The sequence below is a fragment of the Vombatus ursinus genome, unplaced genomic scaffold, assembly GCF_900497805.2.
Source record: "Vombatus ursinus unplaced genomic scaffold, bare-nosed wombat genome assembly UNPS02014932.1, whole genome shotgun sequence".
Taxonomy (NCBI): Eukaryota; Metazoa; Chordata; class Mammalia; order Diprotodontia; family Vombatidae; genus Vombatus; species Vombatus ursinus.
Window position 1 is genome coordinate 2086777 of NW_020954710.1, and position 13747 is coordinate 2100523.

A 13747-nucleotide genomic window follows, 5' to 3' on the forward strand; every position below is an offset into this window, starting at 1 on the left:
AAAGGAAGAAAGGAAGAAAGGAAGAAAGGAAGAAAGGAAGAAAGGAAAGAAAGAAAGAAAACAAAACAAGAAAACCCCATGGACAGCACTGTTATGCTATGGTCCATAGGATCACAAAGAGTGAACGACTGAATAATATGGACATAATGGAATATTATTGTATTATGTAAAAAAAAAAAACAAAAACAGTGAATTTACAAAATTCAGAAAAGCACAAGACTATTGAACTGATGCAAAATGGAATAAGAAAAACTAGAGAAACAATGTACAAACTGACTATGATGTAAATGGAAGGAGCAACCCGAAAAAAAACTGAATGCTATGTAATTATAATGACCAAGTCTGTCCAGGAAAAAGGAGATCTCTTTGTAAGCTGTAAAGTATTATAAAAATTGTTTTTTTGTCAAAGACTTTTGATTTTCTTGGTGGGGGAACTCCCGCCAGTGCAGTAGATAAGTAGATGAGTCCACATAACTAGTTGTAGGGAGTAGCCTGAACCTCACAGAACTTCTTGTCCTTATATCCAGGGTATGTCTAAGGCAGGATTTGAACCTAGGTCTTTCTGACTTGACCCCCAAGGCCAGTTCTCCATTCACCCCACCATGCTGCCTTGTGCCCCAGCCACTTAGGACCCAAACAGAACTCCTTGGGGTCAATTTTGGGGAGGAGGGGGCAAGGGTCCGTATCTGTGATTTTATGGGTATATTAAACTCCCAGGGTAGAAATGCCATCTCTAATGCAAAATAGCGACTCATCTGCAACCTAGGATTAGAGATCCTTATAGGCCTAGAGCTGTTAAGGACTTCTGACCCACCCCTCTCATTTTTTAGGTGGGGAAACTGAGGACCAGCTATGCTAAGTGACCTGCTAAGATCACTAAGGCGGAAAGCATCAGGGGCTTCCCCAACCCCTCTTAATTCCAGTGCCTTCCCTCTGTCAATTGCTTCCCATTTTTCCTGTATAGAGCTAGTTTGTCGATATTGGTTTACGTGTTGTCTCCCCCATTAGATCGTAAGCTCCTTGAGGGCAGGCAGTGTCTTTTGCTTCTTTTTGTAACCCCAGTGCTTAGCACAGTGCCTGGCACACAGAAGGTGCTTAATAAATGTTGCTTGAATTGACTCTAAACCCAGGTCATTTGAATCCAGAGTCGGTGCTTTTCCTATTTCTAGTCTCAGAGATTTGTCTGGGGCCACACAACTAGCATGTGGCAGTATAGATCAGTATATCTGTAGCTATGCCTAGTATATCAGAGGCAGGATTTTAACCCTGGTCTTCCTACCTCCAAAGGCATTCCTCCCTCCCCTGCACCGTGCTCTATCCCACTGCCACCACCGGCCTGACCGCAGTATTTGAAGATGACACAATAGCATCTCTGTGGGAACTCTCTCCTCCAACATAGAATGCAGCCCTTCCTTTCTTAGTTTCTTGGGGTCAGCCTTCTTAGTTCCTGGGGGTCAGCCTTCTCGGGATGAGTCTGACCACATTTGTCCTGGCTGCTTCTTGGTTGATAGACCTTGGTCTGTTACCAAGCCCACACCTGACCTTGAGTGTCCCAGGAACACTAACCTTCAATGACAGTAAGTTTTGTTGAGGACCCCCTTGCCTCTTCCCATCCCCCTTTCAGCTCCATGCATCGACACACATAAGCAGACACATAACGTATCCTGCCTGGCTCGCCAAACCCTGCTTCCATCCACTGACTGCCCCTTATAAAGACCCTGGACTGCATTCTGAGGTTGGGAACTTTTTTGCTTGACTCATCACTGATGAACCGGAGGTCCCCCCTCAGGCTGCCCCAGGGATCGATTCGGCTTGGGCTGTGAGCTGGTGTGTCCCTGTAGGAATGGAGGTCTCTGTCATCCCACCAATGGCTCCTGCTCCTGTGGCCTGGGATGGATGGGAGAGCACTGTGAGCTAGGTGAGTGCCCTTCCTTCCCTCCAATACCACTCCTCTAGCCTCAGTCTTCTCATTTGTAAAATGGGCTAATGACTCCTTGCTCACAGGGTTTTTGGTGAGGATCAAGAGATTTATGTGTGTGCATGTGTGTGTATATATGTATATATATATGTGTGTATATATATACACACATATATACACATACACATACATACATATATTATATATGTAAATATGTACACACATATTTATATAGGCATGTCCATATGCACATCTATACATATATACATATGTGTATACATGTGTATTTATGTGTAAATGCATTGTGCATATGTGTGCATTGTGCCTGTATGCATATGTGTATATGTGCATATAAAGTCTGTTGCAAACATTTTGTCATATAAATGTTGTTATTTTTGTTGTTCTTCATATTGTTGTTATTAGAGTGCTGCCTCACAACCAGGAAGAACTGTGTTCAAGTTTTGCCTTTGACCCATACTGCATGTGTGACCCCGGGCACACGATTCTTTATTACGGCAATTATCAAAATTTTTCTCAAAAAATGTCCTCATTCATTGCCCCAGGGAGAAGATCCCATCTTGTGTCAAAACCACTTGAGGCCACCATCACCCTCAAGGGAAACACACGCACATAGTGTTTGTTCTGAGACTCCATGTTAACTTTATTTTGACTTGGAAATTAACTGTGCTCATGTGTTTTAGGACAGATGTCTGTCACGTCATTTGTGGGAAAGAAAAGTCAGTTTACTGTTAGGGCTGTTAATAGGGAAGAATCCTCACACACAGTGCTCATGTTATGTGGATAGATTGAATCCATGAAATCGGACTCAACAGTCTGATTCCCTCCACATCGATTGGGTACCTTCTGACCACGGGTCATAGATTTAGGACCCAAAGGGACTTACGAGGTCGTGAGTCCAACCCCCCTCATTTTACAGAGGAGACTGAGGCCCAGTAAGGTTAAGTGACTAGCTCCAGGTCACATAGCTAGTCAGTGTCTGAGGCTGGATTTCAACTCAGGTTTTCCTGACTCCAGGCCCAGAGCTCTATCCTTTGTGCCACTTGGAGCCTCATGTATGTGGGGGCTCATACTCTGGAGCTGTCTTGCTCCAGCCACAATGTCTGGAGTCTTCCCATGAGGCTGCCTTCTCTGACCTCTATCCATCCTCACTGGAGACTCAGTCTTCTGCTTGCCCACCCTGACTTGCTTAGGAGCATTCTGTCATTCTCTCTCCAGCCTGCCCACCTGGGAAATACGGTGCTGACTGCCGCCTGGCATGTACCTGTCTCAACAATGGGACATGTGATCGAGTGACTGGTGCCTGTCAGTGTCCCCCTGGCCATTTCGGCCAGGCCTGTGAACACAGTGAGTTCCACAGGGGACCTCTTATGACTCGTCTCGGAATCCAGGACACCACATTTTAATAGGAATTTTGACCAGCTAGATGGTTTTCCAAGGAAGTCAGCTGGGTCGATGGGGGGATTGGAGGCTGTGCCATATGAGGATTAGTTCAAGGAACCGGGGATGTTTATTCTGGAGAAGAGAAGACTTAGTGAGTCTATGATCTGCCCCTCCAGGTGGAGGTGGGAAAGAGGGAGGGAGACTGAGCTCAGATCTGTCATGGTAATCAGGGCACCTCCCTGCCCCTCCACTCCCAGGTAGGACAAGCCCAGTGATTTGTTTCTGAAATCCCTGGGGCTGTGTTCTCCCCAGCCTACCTCTGGGCAGTGAGCACATGCCAGGATAGCGGCTGGACTACTATAACAGGGGCAGGCAGAGGTCACCTGGCCCATGGGGGATCCCAGTACCCCCTCTCCCTTCCTGAATCACTTGAAAGCCAAAGTTGGATGCCCAGTGGAGATGTTGTAGAGGGGGTTTTTGTTTAGGTAGGGATCAGACCAGATGGCTGCTGGGGTCCCTACCCTCTGAGAGTCTGTCTTTTGGGGTCTTGGCCTCATCTTCACCACACACTGTCAATACTAGGCTAGGAAGGCTGGTTGGAGATCCTCTTCAAGGATGCCCAGAGTGAGGCCAGGAAGAGCAGGCCTAGGATTTGGGGGTGGCTTTTGTTTCAGGCAAAGATGAGATCATGAAACTAGCAATATCAAAAACCCTGAAATCCACCATGCAGTTAAGTGAGACCACCTTAGATGTGTCCGCCTACAGTACCAGTCTTCATCAAACAGGCCTGGTCTGGGAGGACTTTGCTAGAGCAGAGGTCTGGGGTGGGAGCTCTCCTGGCCCTAAGAGGCCTGGACAGGATTCCGTATGCCTGGCCCATTTTAACCACTTTGGGCCCTTCTGGGGTGGCTTCTTTCCTCAGCATGTCCCCCTGGCTTCCACGGGGCTGGCTGCCAGGAGGTTTGTGACTGTCACCAAGGAGCCCTATGCCACCCGCAAACTGGCCAATGTCTCTGCCCCGCCGGCTTCCAGGGGCAGTTCTGTGAGAAAGGTAAGTCTCTACTGATGCTTGGCCTCCTGCATCTTAGGCCCCTGATGCCACAAGGGGAGCTCTGGCAGCCTCATTCTACTGGGCTCTCTGCTAGGCCCATTTAATGTAGCCTTCATTGATAAGGAGTCTAGTAGTCACCCTAAGCCTCTTAAAGTCAATCAACCAACCCACAAGTATTTATTGAATGTTTACTGTGTGCTAGGCACTCTGCTGGGTACCAGCGATGCAAAGACAAAAAAAGAAAGAGCTATTTAGGCAGCTAGGGGGCACTAGAGTGCAGACCTTGAGTCAGGAAGACCCGAGTTCAAATGCAGCCTCAAGATACTAGTTGTGTGACCCTGGATGAGTCACCTAATTTGTTTTCCTCAGTTTCTGCATCTGTAAAATAAGGATAATAATAGCCTCTACCTCTCAGGGTTGTTGTAAGGATTAAGTGAGATAATTATTTGTAAAGCACTTTTCACAATCCCTGGCACATGGTAAGTGCTATATAAATGTTAGCTGCTGTCATCATCATCATCATCATCATTATTATTATTATAATTGCCACTGGAACTGAGAAGACAAGTGACTTGCTAGGGCCACACAGCCTGTATTTTTCAGAGGCTGGTACTGAACCCAGGTCTTCCTCGTGGCTAGGCCAATTCTCCATCCTCTACGCCATGCTGCCTCCCACCTGGCACAGAATAAATTATTATAATTAATAAATACTTATTGGATTGAAGTAAATCCATTTCCCTGAGGGTTCCCAAAATACAACGGATATTGCTATAGTAGAATGTGAACTCCTTGACAAAGGCAGGGCTGGGTCATTTTTGTATCCTCTGTACCCAGCACAGGGCCTGGCATCTGGTAAACCCTTCATAAATGCTCCTTGGATTGAATTGAATGGGATTCCTTGGCAGTCACTGCCTGCATGACCTTGCCTTTCCTGCTAAAACCGCAGTGAAGATTGTGAAAATGTGCCCTGTCCCACAAGGACCACCTGCCCCCCAGCACCATATGCATTGTGGTCATTGTAGCTGGGTCTTCCCTCCAATGGGGGGATTTATTGGACATCACCCTTTGGTGATGGGGGAGGGTGCCTGAACCGAGCCTTCAACAGGCAGGGCTACCTGGGTCAGCCCCTCAGCCCTCTGCTTCTCCTCTCCCCGGCAGGATGTGAGCCGGGGATGTTTGGAGCTGGCTGCCGCCAGGCTTGTGACTGTGAGGGGGACGTGCCATGTGACCCAGTCACCGGCCAGTGCCTGTGCCCACCAGGGAGGATGGGAGCCAAGTGTGACCTGGGTAAGTGCAGGGGTGGGGGTCAAAAGCAGGGAGAGAATGCTGTCCTGTGGTGTGGGGCTATTCAGGGGAGAAAGTCTCTAGCATATGGCTGCTCTCACCACAGACCTTCAGATCCTGGTTCACTGGACTAGGCAGATATATTTATTATTGCTCAAATTCCCCATTATTGATCACTTTTCATACTCCCTCTCCCCTGGTCTTCTCTTTACTGCTAACACTGTCCTCCTGAGGTAGCTCAGGTGGGTTTGAATAGCCCCATTTTACAGATATGAAGCTGGAGGCATAGAGATGAAGTAACCAGCCCAAAGTCACATGGTCAGTGGGAAAACCAGGGCTAGAACCCAGTCTCTTGACCCTCTTCCCCATTTTTTCCTAATAGACCCAGAAACAGGTTTTTATGCTTCTGAATCCTTTAGTCCCTGTTAAGGCCTTTAGGCTCAAGCAACTTGGGCCCCAATTTTTGGACTCACAAAACCCTTCAGAATTCCCAGGCATACAGGGCCATAACTAGGGCAGGGTCACTAAGCCTTTGTCCCAAGGCACCGAATTTAGAAGGGACAGAATTAGGGCTTGCATTCCTTTAGCAATGGTGAAATGATAGAGCTTAGCACCCAGTTGATAAGGAGACTGAAATACTTGCCTGAATCTGTGAGCAGCCCTTCAAGGGTTATGGATTGTGTGCCTGCCCATCATATGCCATTATTGTCCAGGTCTTCCCAAAATTTTGCCACAAGGGAGTCCACTCAATGTGCTGTTTTCCTTGCCTTGATTTCCCTGGACAGTGAAAAGGCAACAGTGACCATGAAGCTTATCCAGTGGTCATCCTTCACTTTCATCACACGACTGACTCAGCGTTTTTTAAAAAATAAAATCTTATAGATAACTTTTATTTTTGCATCACTTTTTCCACGGTATCCATGTCCTAACCCACATCCAGAAAGCAATCCCTTAAAATAACGAATTTTTTTAGAAGAAAAAAATTCAGTGAAATGTATCCCTCTATTGAAAAAACCTGACGTCACACGCAGGGTCCTGCCCCTATGGCCTGCACCTCTGCCAAGAAGCAGAGGAGGGGTCTTCTCCCATCACTTCTTCTGAGTCATGCTTTATCATTTTAATCTCAGAGCATTCAATTTCAGTGGTTTCAGGGCTTCCACCATTTCTGTTGTTGTTGTTTCCTGGTTTTGCTTACTTCCCTTTGCATCAATTCATACAAGTCTTCTCAGGCTTCTTTGTATCCAAATTGATCACTTCTTCCAACACCATGACATTCCATTCTGTCCCTCCAGCTCTTTCCCAATCAATCCTTTGTTTCCAGTCCTTTGCTACCACAGGAAGTGACCGATCCATCCTCTTTCTCAATTGCCCGTTTCTTTAGCATCACCCTTTGCCTTTCTTCTCTCCTGCGGTCCCTCTTTGGCAGCCTGTGTGTGTCCACCACGCACCTCTCCATTCACCTCTGCCCTGGTTCATGTTTCCCCCGGTGCAAAAATTCCTAGATATGGTTTCTTCTTAGGACAGACCATTGACAGGGACAGAACATGAGCTGTAAGCCCCCGGGGTCTGTCTGAGTACCTTCTGCACTTGCTTCCCCAGAATGCAGGGGAAATCGCTTCGGCCCCGGCTGCACCCTGAGGTGTGACTGTGAGGGGAGTTCTCATTGTAATGCCCTCAATGGCCAGTGCGTCTGCATGGGAGGCTACATTGGACCCACATGTCGAGAAGGTGAGTCCATTTCCTATTATCGTGGTCATAAGCAGGCGTCCTCCCTCCTTTGTTCCAGGCACTCTGGCCTTCCAGGGGTCACAGCGTTAAAGATCTGAAGCTCATCTGCTCTGACTCCCTCATTTTACAGATAAGGAAACTGAGGCCCCCAGAGGTGAAAGGCTTCCCCAAGGGAGAGGCAGGGTAGGGCTGGCTCTGCGATTTGGACTGCAGTGCCTTACAGCAGGTTGCTACTCAGGGTTCTTTACTTCTCAGCTAGCCCAACATTTGGCACATAGTAAGTGTTTGCCTAATAAAGGCTGATGAAACGAGTGATTGATGATCGCTGTAGAACGGTTCCTTCTTTCAGTATCGTGTTATCAACGAGGAAACTGAGGCTCAAGAGGGGAGGGGAATTACCCAGTCACAGAGCAGGTGGGTGGCAGAGCCTAGAATCCGAGTGTCCCAGTGCGTAACCCAGGGCCTGGTGGCTGCTTAAATTCTGTGCACAGACAACCCTGTGACATGGGTAGCTCCATGCTGGATTTGCCATCTAAGGATCTGGGTTCAAATCCCTTCTCTGCCAATCTGTGTGCTCTGGGGCATAGTCACAGCCTCAGTTTTCTCATCTCTAAAACAGACTCGATCTCTAAGGTCTCTGCTATAATCCTAAGTATTACTAACACTTTTATAAATGAGGAAACTGAGGCTCAGAGAGGTAAATGAATGTACTTATTTATCAACAAGCATTTATTAAGCACCTACTAAATACTAGGCACCAGGGATACAAGTGACCTGCTCATGGTCACCGAGCTAGTGTCTCTCTTCAGAATTCAAACCCTGGTCTCCAGATTCTGGGTCAGAGGATTGTTCAAAATATAACAGGGAGGGGGCAGCTAGGTGACGCAGTGGATAGAGCACCGGCCCTGAAGTCAAGAGGACCTGAGTTCAAATCCATTCTCGGACCAAACACTTGACACTTACTAGCTAATTGCCTAAAAAACAAAAAACAAAAAAACAGAATATAACAGGAAGGGGCCTTAGAGATCCCTGGACTTGGAGTCAGGAAGACTTAGGTTCAAATCCCACCAGGGATATATACCTATGTGACTCTTGGGCAAGTCACTTAAAAAAAAAAAAAAAAACAAAAAACCTCTCTGTGCCTCAGTTTCCTCATCTCTAAAATGAGAAGTTTGGACTTGAAGGCCCCTAAATCTGAACCTATGATTCCTTGCTAGGATCAGGCTCCCCCAGCCCAGAATTTGTCATTTTATAGACTTGTAGAACCCAGGTCACATGGCTAGTAAGCAGCAAATTAAGGGTCAAAGAATCATAGCTTTAGAGCTGGACTTGAGAGGTTGAGTCCAACCACCCCATTTTAGAGATGAGGAAACCGAGGCTTAAGGAGAAGTGAACTTGCCCAAAGTCACACCAGCAGTAAATAGCAGGTCCTCTGATTCCTACATCCAGTGTTGCCCCCATGCCGCGGCTCTCTATCCATACATTGAGGCCTGACAGTCTGTTTCCACCTTCTTGGTCCTGCCCTTCTCTGCCCCAGCTGCAGAGCCTGGGGATGCTCTTTGGTGAAGGCTAGAGCCCCAGTGCCTCCCCTCCCCAGCCCGGAGCCCAGCCTGTAAACAGCTGGCTTGGGTTGTGTGTACTCCAGGGTGAATGTGGAGAGTCCTGCCAATACCCACAAGAGCAGATGGGCTTTGATTTGGGCAAGATGTGAATTTCATAGCTATTTGGATGGATTTGCTAGTGTTCCATCCTATCTCCCCCTAGCCAGGCCCCATGGGTTCATCTCCTCAGCATGGGAGGCCTTCCTTACTCAAGAGCCTATGGAAGGCAAGGCTGGGCTGGGCACTGAGGGAGCCCCATTTGGAGCACATCTGGATAATAATAAAAATAACAACAGCTCACGCTTTTATAGCATTTTAAGGTTTGCAAAGTACGTTATATATGTTACCTGATTTGAGTCTCCTAAGAAGCCTTGTGAAGTAGGCACTGTTATTAGCCCCATTTAACAGATGAGGAAACTGAGGCTCAGAAAGGCAATGATTGTGTTCCAGGCACTGTGCAAAGCACCAGGGATACAAAGAGAGGCAAAAACAATCCCTGACTTTAAGGAGCTGACATTTTTTGGAAACAAATTATTTTTTCCCAATTAACAAGCGTATTTTTTTTTCTCCACCCCACCCCCCTCAACTGAGCAGCTGACATTCTAACAGGGAGACAATATGTACATTAATAGGTACATATACCCAAGATACAGAGAGTAGATGGGAGGGAGCCTTAGAGGAGAAGGTAAAAAGCCTTGTCCATGATCACACAACTCATAAATGGTCCCAGCTGGGGGATATTTGAACCCTGGTCTTCCAGACTCCAATTTCAGAGCTCTACCCACCAGACCAGAGGGCAGCAAATTGATCAGGCATTGGTAGTTAACATATCCAAGCATGCTGGGAATGGAGTCTGGCTCCATATGGTTTGGTGTTTTGTTTTTTTTTTTCTTGGTGAGGCAGTTGGGGTTAAGTGACTTGCCCAGGGTCACACAGCAAGTAAGTAGTTAACATATAACCAGCACACCAGTGAGCTCCCGGCCTTATTAGGTGACATCGTGGTGTAGCACACAGTGGACTTGTTGTCAAAACCACCTGGATTCAATGGCTTCAGACCCTTATTACCTGTGTCCTCAGGCAAATCACCTGATCTACACCTACCTTTCAGCCCTTTTTTATGCAGTCTTTCCCCATTTGAGTGTAAGCTCCTTGAGGGCAGGGACTGTCTTTTTGCTTGTATTTGTATCTCTGGTGCTTGGCACATAAAACGCTTAATAAATGCTTGTTAAGTCAACAAAACGTCAGGTGAAGGGGGTGAACTCTATGGCCCTCTGCGTCCCTTTCAGCTCTAGAACTAGAACCTAATGATCCAGGGATTCTTAACCCCCCAAGGAGTCTGTGGAGAGATTTCAGGAGGCCTGTGAACTTGGATGTGAGAAAATAATCACATCTTCATTGGAATACAATTGGTTTCCTTTGTAAGGCTATTTTATTTTGTACATTTAAAACCATGATTCAGAGCAGGGGCCCATAGGCTTCGCCATTGGCCAAAGGGGTCCCTGACACCAAAAATGTTAAGAAGAACCCCTGCGATAACCACAAAGGGCAGAGTGAAGTTGGAATCTGTTGGGTTTTGGTGGATTTTGGTACTGATGTGAACAGAAATCATGTTGGGGCAGCGACATCTACTGGTTATATCTGGTATTGCAGCCACAGTCCATTGGACACTAAGCAAAGAAATGCGGAAATAGGGTCACTCATTTTGGAAGGTTTACGAAGGGCCAATTTGCTGCCAGTAATTCTGTGAGTTAGGTCTGCACAATATACATAGTTTACATATGATATCATATTAAGAGGCATATATACACATCCTAATGATGCCCTATACCCCTTTGAGTAGGAATGCCCACGATAATAACAGTAATAATAATAATAGTGATGATAACGATATCTGACATCTATCTAGCACTGCACTGTGTGCTAAGCTTTACAGTTATTATCTCATGTGATCCTCACAACAACTCTGGAAAGTAGGCACTAGTATTATCCCCATTTTACAGATGAGGAAACTGAGGCAGACAGAGGTTAAGTGACAAGCTCAGGGTCACCCAGCTAAGAAGTATCTGAGGTGGGATTTGAATTCAGGTCTTTCTGACTCCAAGCCCAGCACTCTATCCACTGCATCCCCTAGCTGATGGATTTAATTGGACACAGGGCTTGGAGAAAAGGGAAGGGATTAAACAGTGGAGTGAGCATGAGGTATCGGCATGTGTACATATATTTACAGTATATACACAGACATACACAGACAATGTGGTATAGCATATGGAGTGCTGGGGTTCAATTCACACCTCTGATATTAGCTGTGTGACCCTGGACAAGTCACTCTTAGCTACCTCAGTTATATGGGTCATCATCTGTATAAATGAAGGTATTAATGGCACAGTGGACAGAATATTGGGTCTGGAATCAGGAAGACCCAAGTTCAAATCCAGCCTCAGACACTTACTAACTGTGGGACCCTGGGCAAGTCAATTAACCTGCCTGCCTCAGTTTCCTCAATTGTAAAATGAGGATAATAACAACACCCACCTCCCAGGGTGATGGTGAGGATCAAATAAGAATATTTGTAAAGTACTTAGCATGATGCTGGTACATAATAGGTGCATAATAAATGCTTACTCCCTTCCCTTGCCTTCTCCTTCTCTAATTCTTGAACCTGGATGGAGTTCAAAGCTTCATAGATCTTGGGTACTCAGAGGCCATCGGTCACAACCCTAGTTTCAGAAACGCTGAAGGGGTCCAGAGTGGAAAAAATTTAAGAAGCCCTGATTGTCCAACCTACTCAATTTCTGATGAGAAAACAATAGTCAAATCAGCACGCATTTATTAGGCACCTACCATATGCAAGGCACTGTGCAGTGTTTAGAATCCCAAAAAAAGAGTTAAAAAACAAAACCAAAACACGGCCCCTGCTCTCAAGGAGCTCCCAGTTTAACAGGGGAGATAACATGTGAACAGCCAGGTGCAAACAAGATACGGCCAGGATGGACCGGAGATGACCGTAGCGGGCAGCCACTGAGATCTGGCAGGACCGGGAGGGGCTTCCTGTCCAGGGATCTTAGTTAAGATCTGAAGAAGCCAGGAGGCGGGGAAGAGAGGAGAGAATTCCAGGCACGGGAGCAGCCCGAGTCTGGAGGCTGGACCTAGAGTCCATTAAGAGAAGTCTGAGTGGCTATTGGTCAGAGACCTCGATCTAGAAAGGGCCACGGAGGCCAGAAAGTCCAATACCTCATTTTACAAGTGAGGAAACTGAGGCAAAGAGAAAGCCCATGAGATCATAAGAGTACAGATTTAGAGCTGGAAGGGACCCCCAGAAGCTGTTGCGTCTGATCCTCTCATTTAATGAAGAAGCGGGCCCAGGAAGGTTGTGATTTGGCAAAGGTCACACAAGCATTACGTGGCTGACTCAGAATTTGAACCCAGGCCCTCTGACCCCAAATTTGTCATCCTTTCCATTCTCCCGTACTGACTACATTTTGATGCTTAAAAGCAGGGAAGGAGGAGAGGAGAGGCTTGTTTTTTCAATGATCCAGGGTGGAGTTTGGTGACGGGGTAATGTTTGCTAGTTTAGGGGCTGACTCTTGCCCTCCGCACCCCCTTTTAAACTGGTCTGCCCGGAGTGGCAAGGAGCACAGCAGACCCTCCTGCCCTCCTGCACAGAAGCCAGAGCGCCAGGCATCAGGCTTACCCATCCCTCTCTTTCTGTCCTGGTCATCTTTCAGGTGGCCCTCTGCAGCTCCCAGTCAGCAAGTCCCAAGTCCTCAACCCAGGTAAGGGGGTCTGCTTTGGGTCTCTTTTGTGTCTTTCAACATGAGCTCAAGATAGCGTCTGTCCGCCTAGGACGTGGGGAAGAGGGTGAGGCTTGCTAAACATCCTGAGAATCTGTTAGAACCGAACGTGCTTGCAGAGTGAGCCAGGGAGGGGAAGTTTTAGATTGCCCGGGTGCCCCAAGTTCCTGCTCTCCTGGAACCAAGGGGACTGATGTCATAAAGTCAGGCCTTGTTAAAAAGGCAAACAAAACGTACAAGCCTATCGGAGCCTGAGCTCATTCCCTTTTCCCTGTTGCCCCTCAGCCAGATAATACTGTTCAGTGACCCTAAATCTGCTGAGTAGCAGCTAGGTGGTGCAATGAATTGAGTGTCAGGCTTGGAGTTGAGAGGACCTGAGTTCAAATCCAGGCTCAGACCCTTGATCCTGGACATAACGGTTCACCTCCTCCCTCAGCCTCATTTTCCCCATCTGTAAAACACAGGGGAAGACTCCATGACTTCCGAGGGCCCTTCCAGCTCTAAATCTGATCTGCGAGTCTGATGGAGTCTTCACAGCAACCCTACTTGACCACACCCATGTACCCCCGTATCTGGCAAGGCCACTGTGAATAGAGTAAGGGGAAGTGGTGTTCAATATGCTTCATGAAGACATTGGCCCAGCCACCCTAACACCCCCTGATCCCCTTAACTGGTAGAGCCTGCTCACTTCTCAAATTACAAGTGTATGTATAGTTAGTACTTCTATGTTCTAGCCCATCTCCAACCCAAACCCCCATACAATGTCAGCTCACTCCACTGTAGACCCGTGTTTTCTGTAGAGAGAAAGCCGTTAATGTTGTTTTACTCTCAGGACTTGGGCACCATCTTGATGGGGTCATTACCTTGGCACTAACTGTGGTTAAATTGCTACTGTTTCTTCCCCACACCACTAAACACCTAGAGGCTTCTCAATCACTGTTCAGACTCATTTTATCTTCCCTTTCTCCTTCTG

General features: G+C 47.1%; 1 protein-coding gene across 4 annotated transcripts in view; it reads left to right on the forward strand.

The window, feature by feature from the left end:
• The window catches only part of LOC114029553 (multiple epidermal growth factor-like domains protein 6), a 381178-nt gene that overhangs the window by 366409 nt on the left and 1022 nt on the right, over nucleotides 1-13747 (forward strand). For 3 of the 4 annotated variants that reach the window (XM_027844048.1, XM_027844051.1, XM_027844052.1), the window contains 6 exons: nucleotides 1790-1918; nucleotides 3155-3283; nucleotides 4242-4370; nucleotides 5529-5657; nucleotides 7254-7382; nucleotides 12709-12756. In XM_027844048.1, the coding sequence (XP_027699849.1) occupies nucleotides 1790-1918; nucleotides 3155-3283; nucleotides 4242-4370; nucleotides 5529-5657; nucleotides 7254-7382; nucleotides 12709-12756 (693 nt within the window). Of the gene's footprint in view, nucleotides 1-1789; nucleotides 1919-3154; nucleotides 3284-4241; nucleotides 4371-5528; nucleotides 5658-7253; nucleotides 7383-12708; nucleotides 12757-13238; nucleotide 13747 lie in introns of those variants that run through there. The other variant, XM_027844049.1, reaches the window with a different exon arrangement.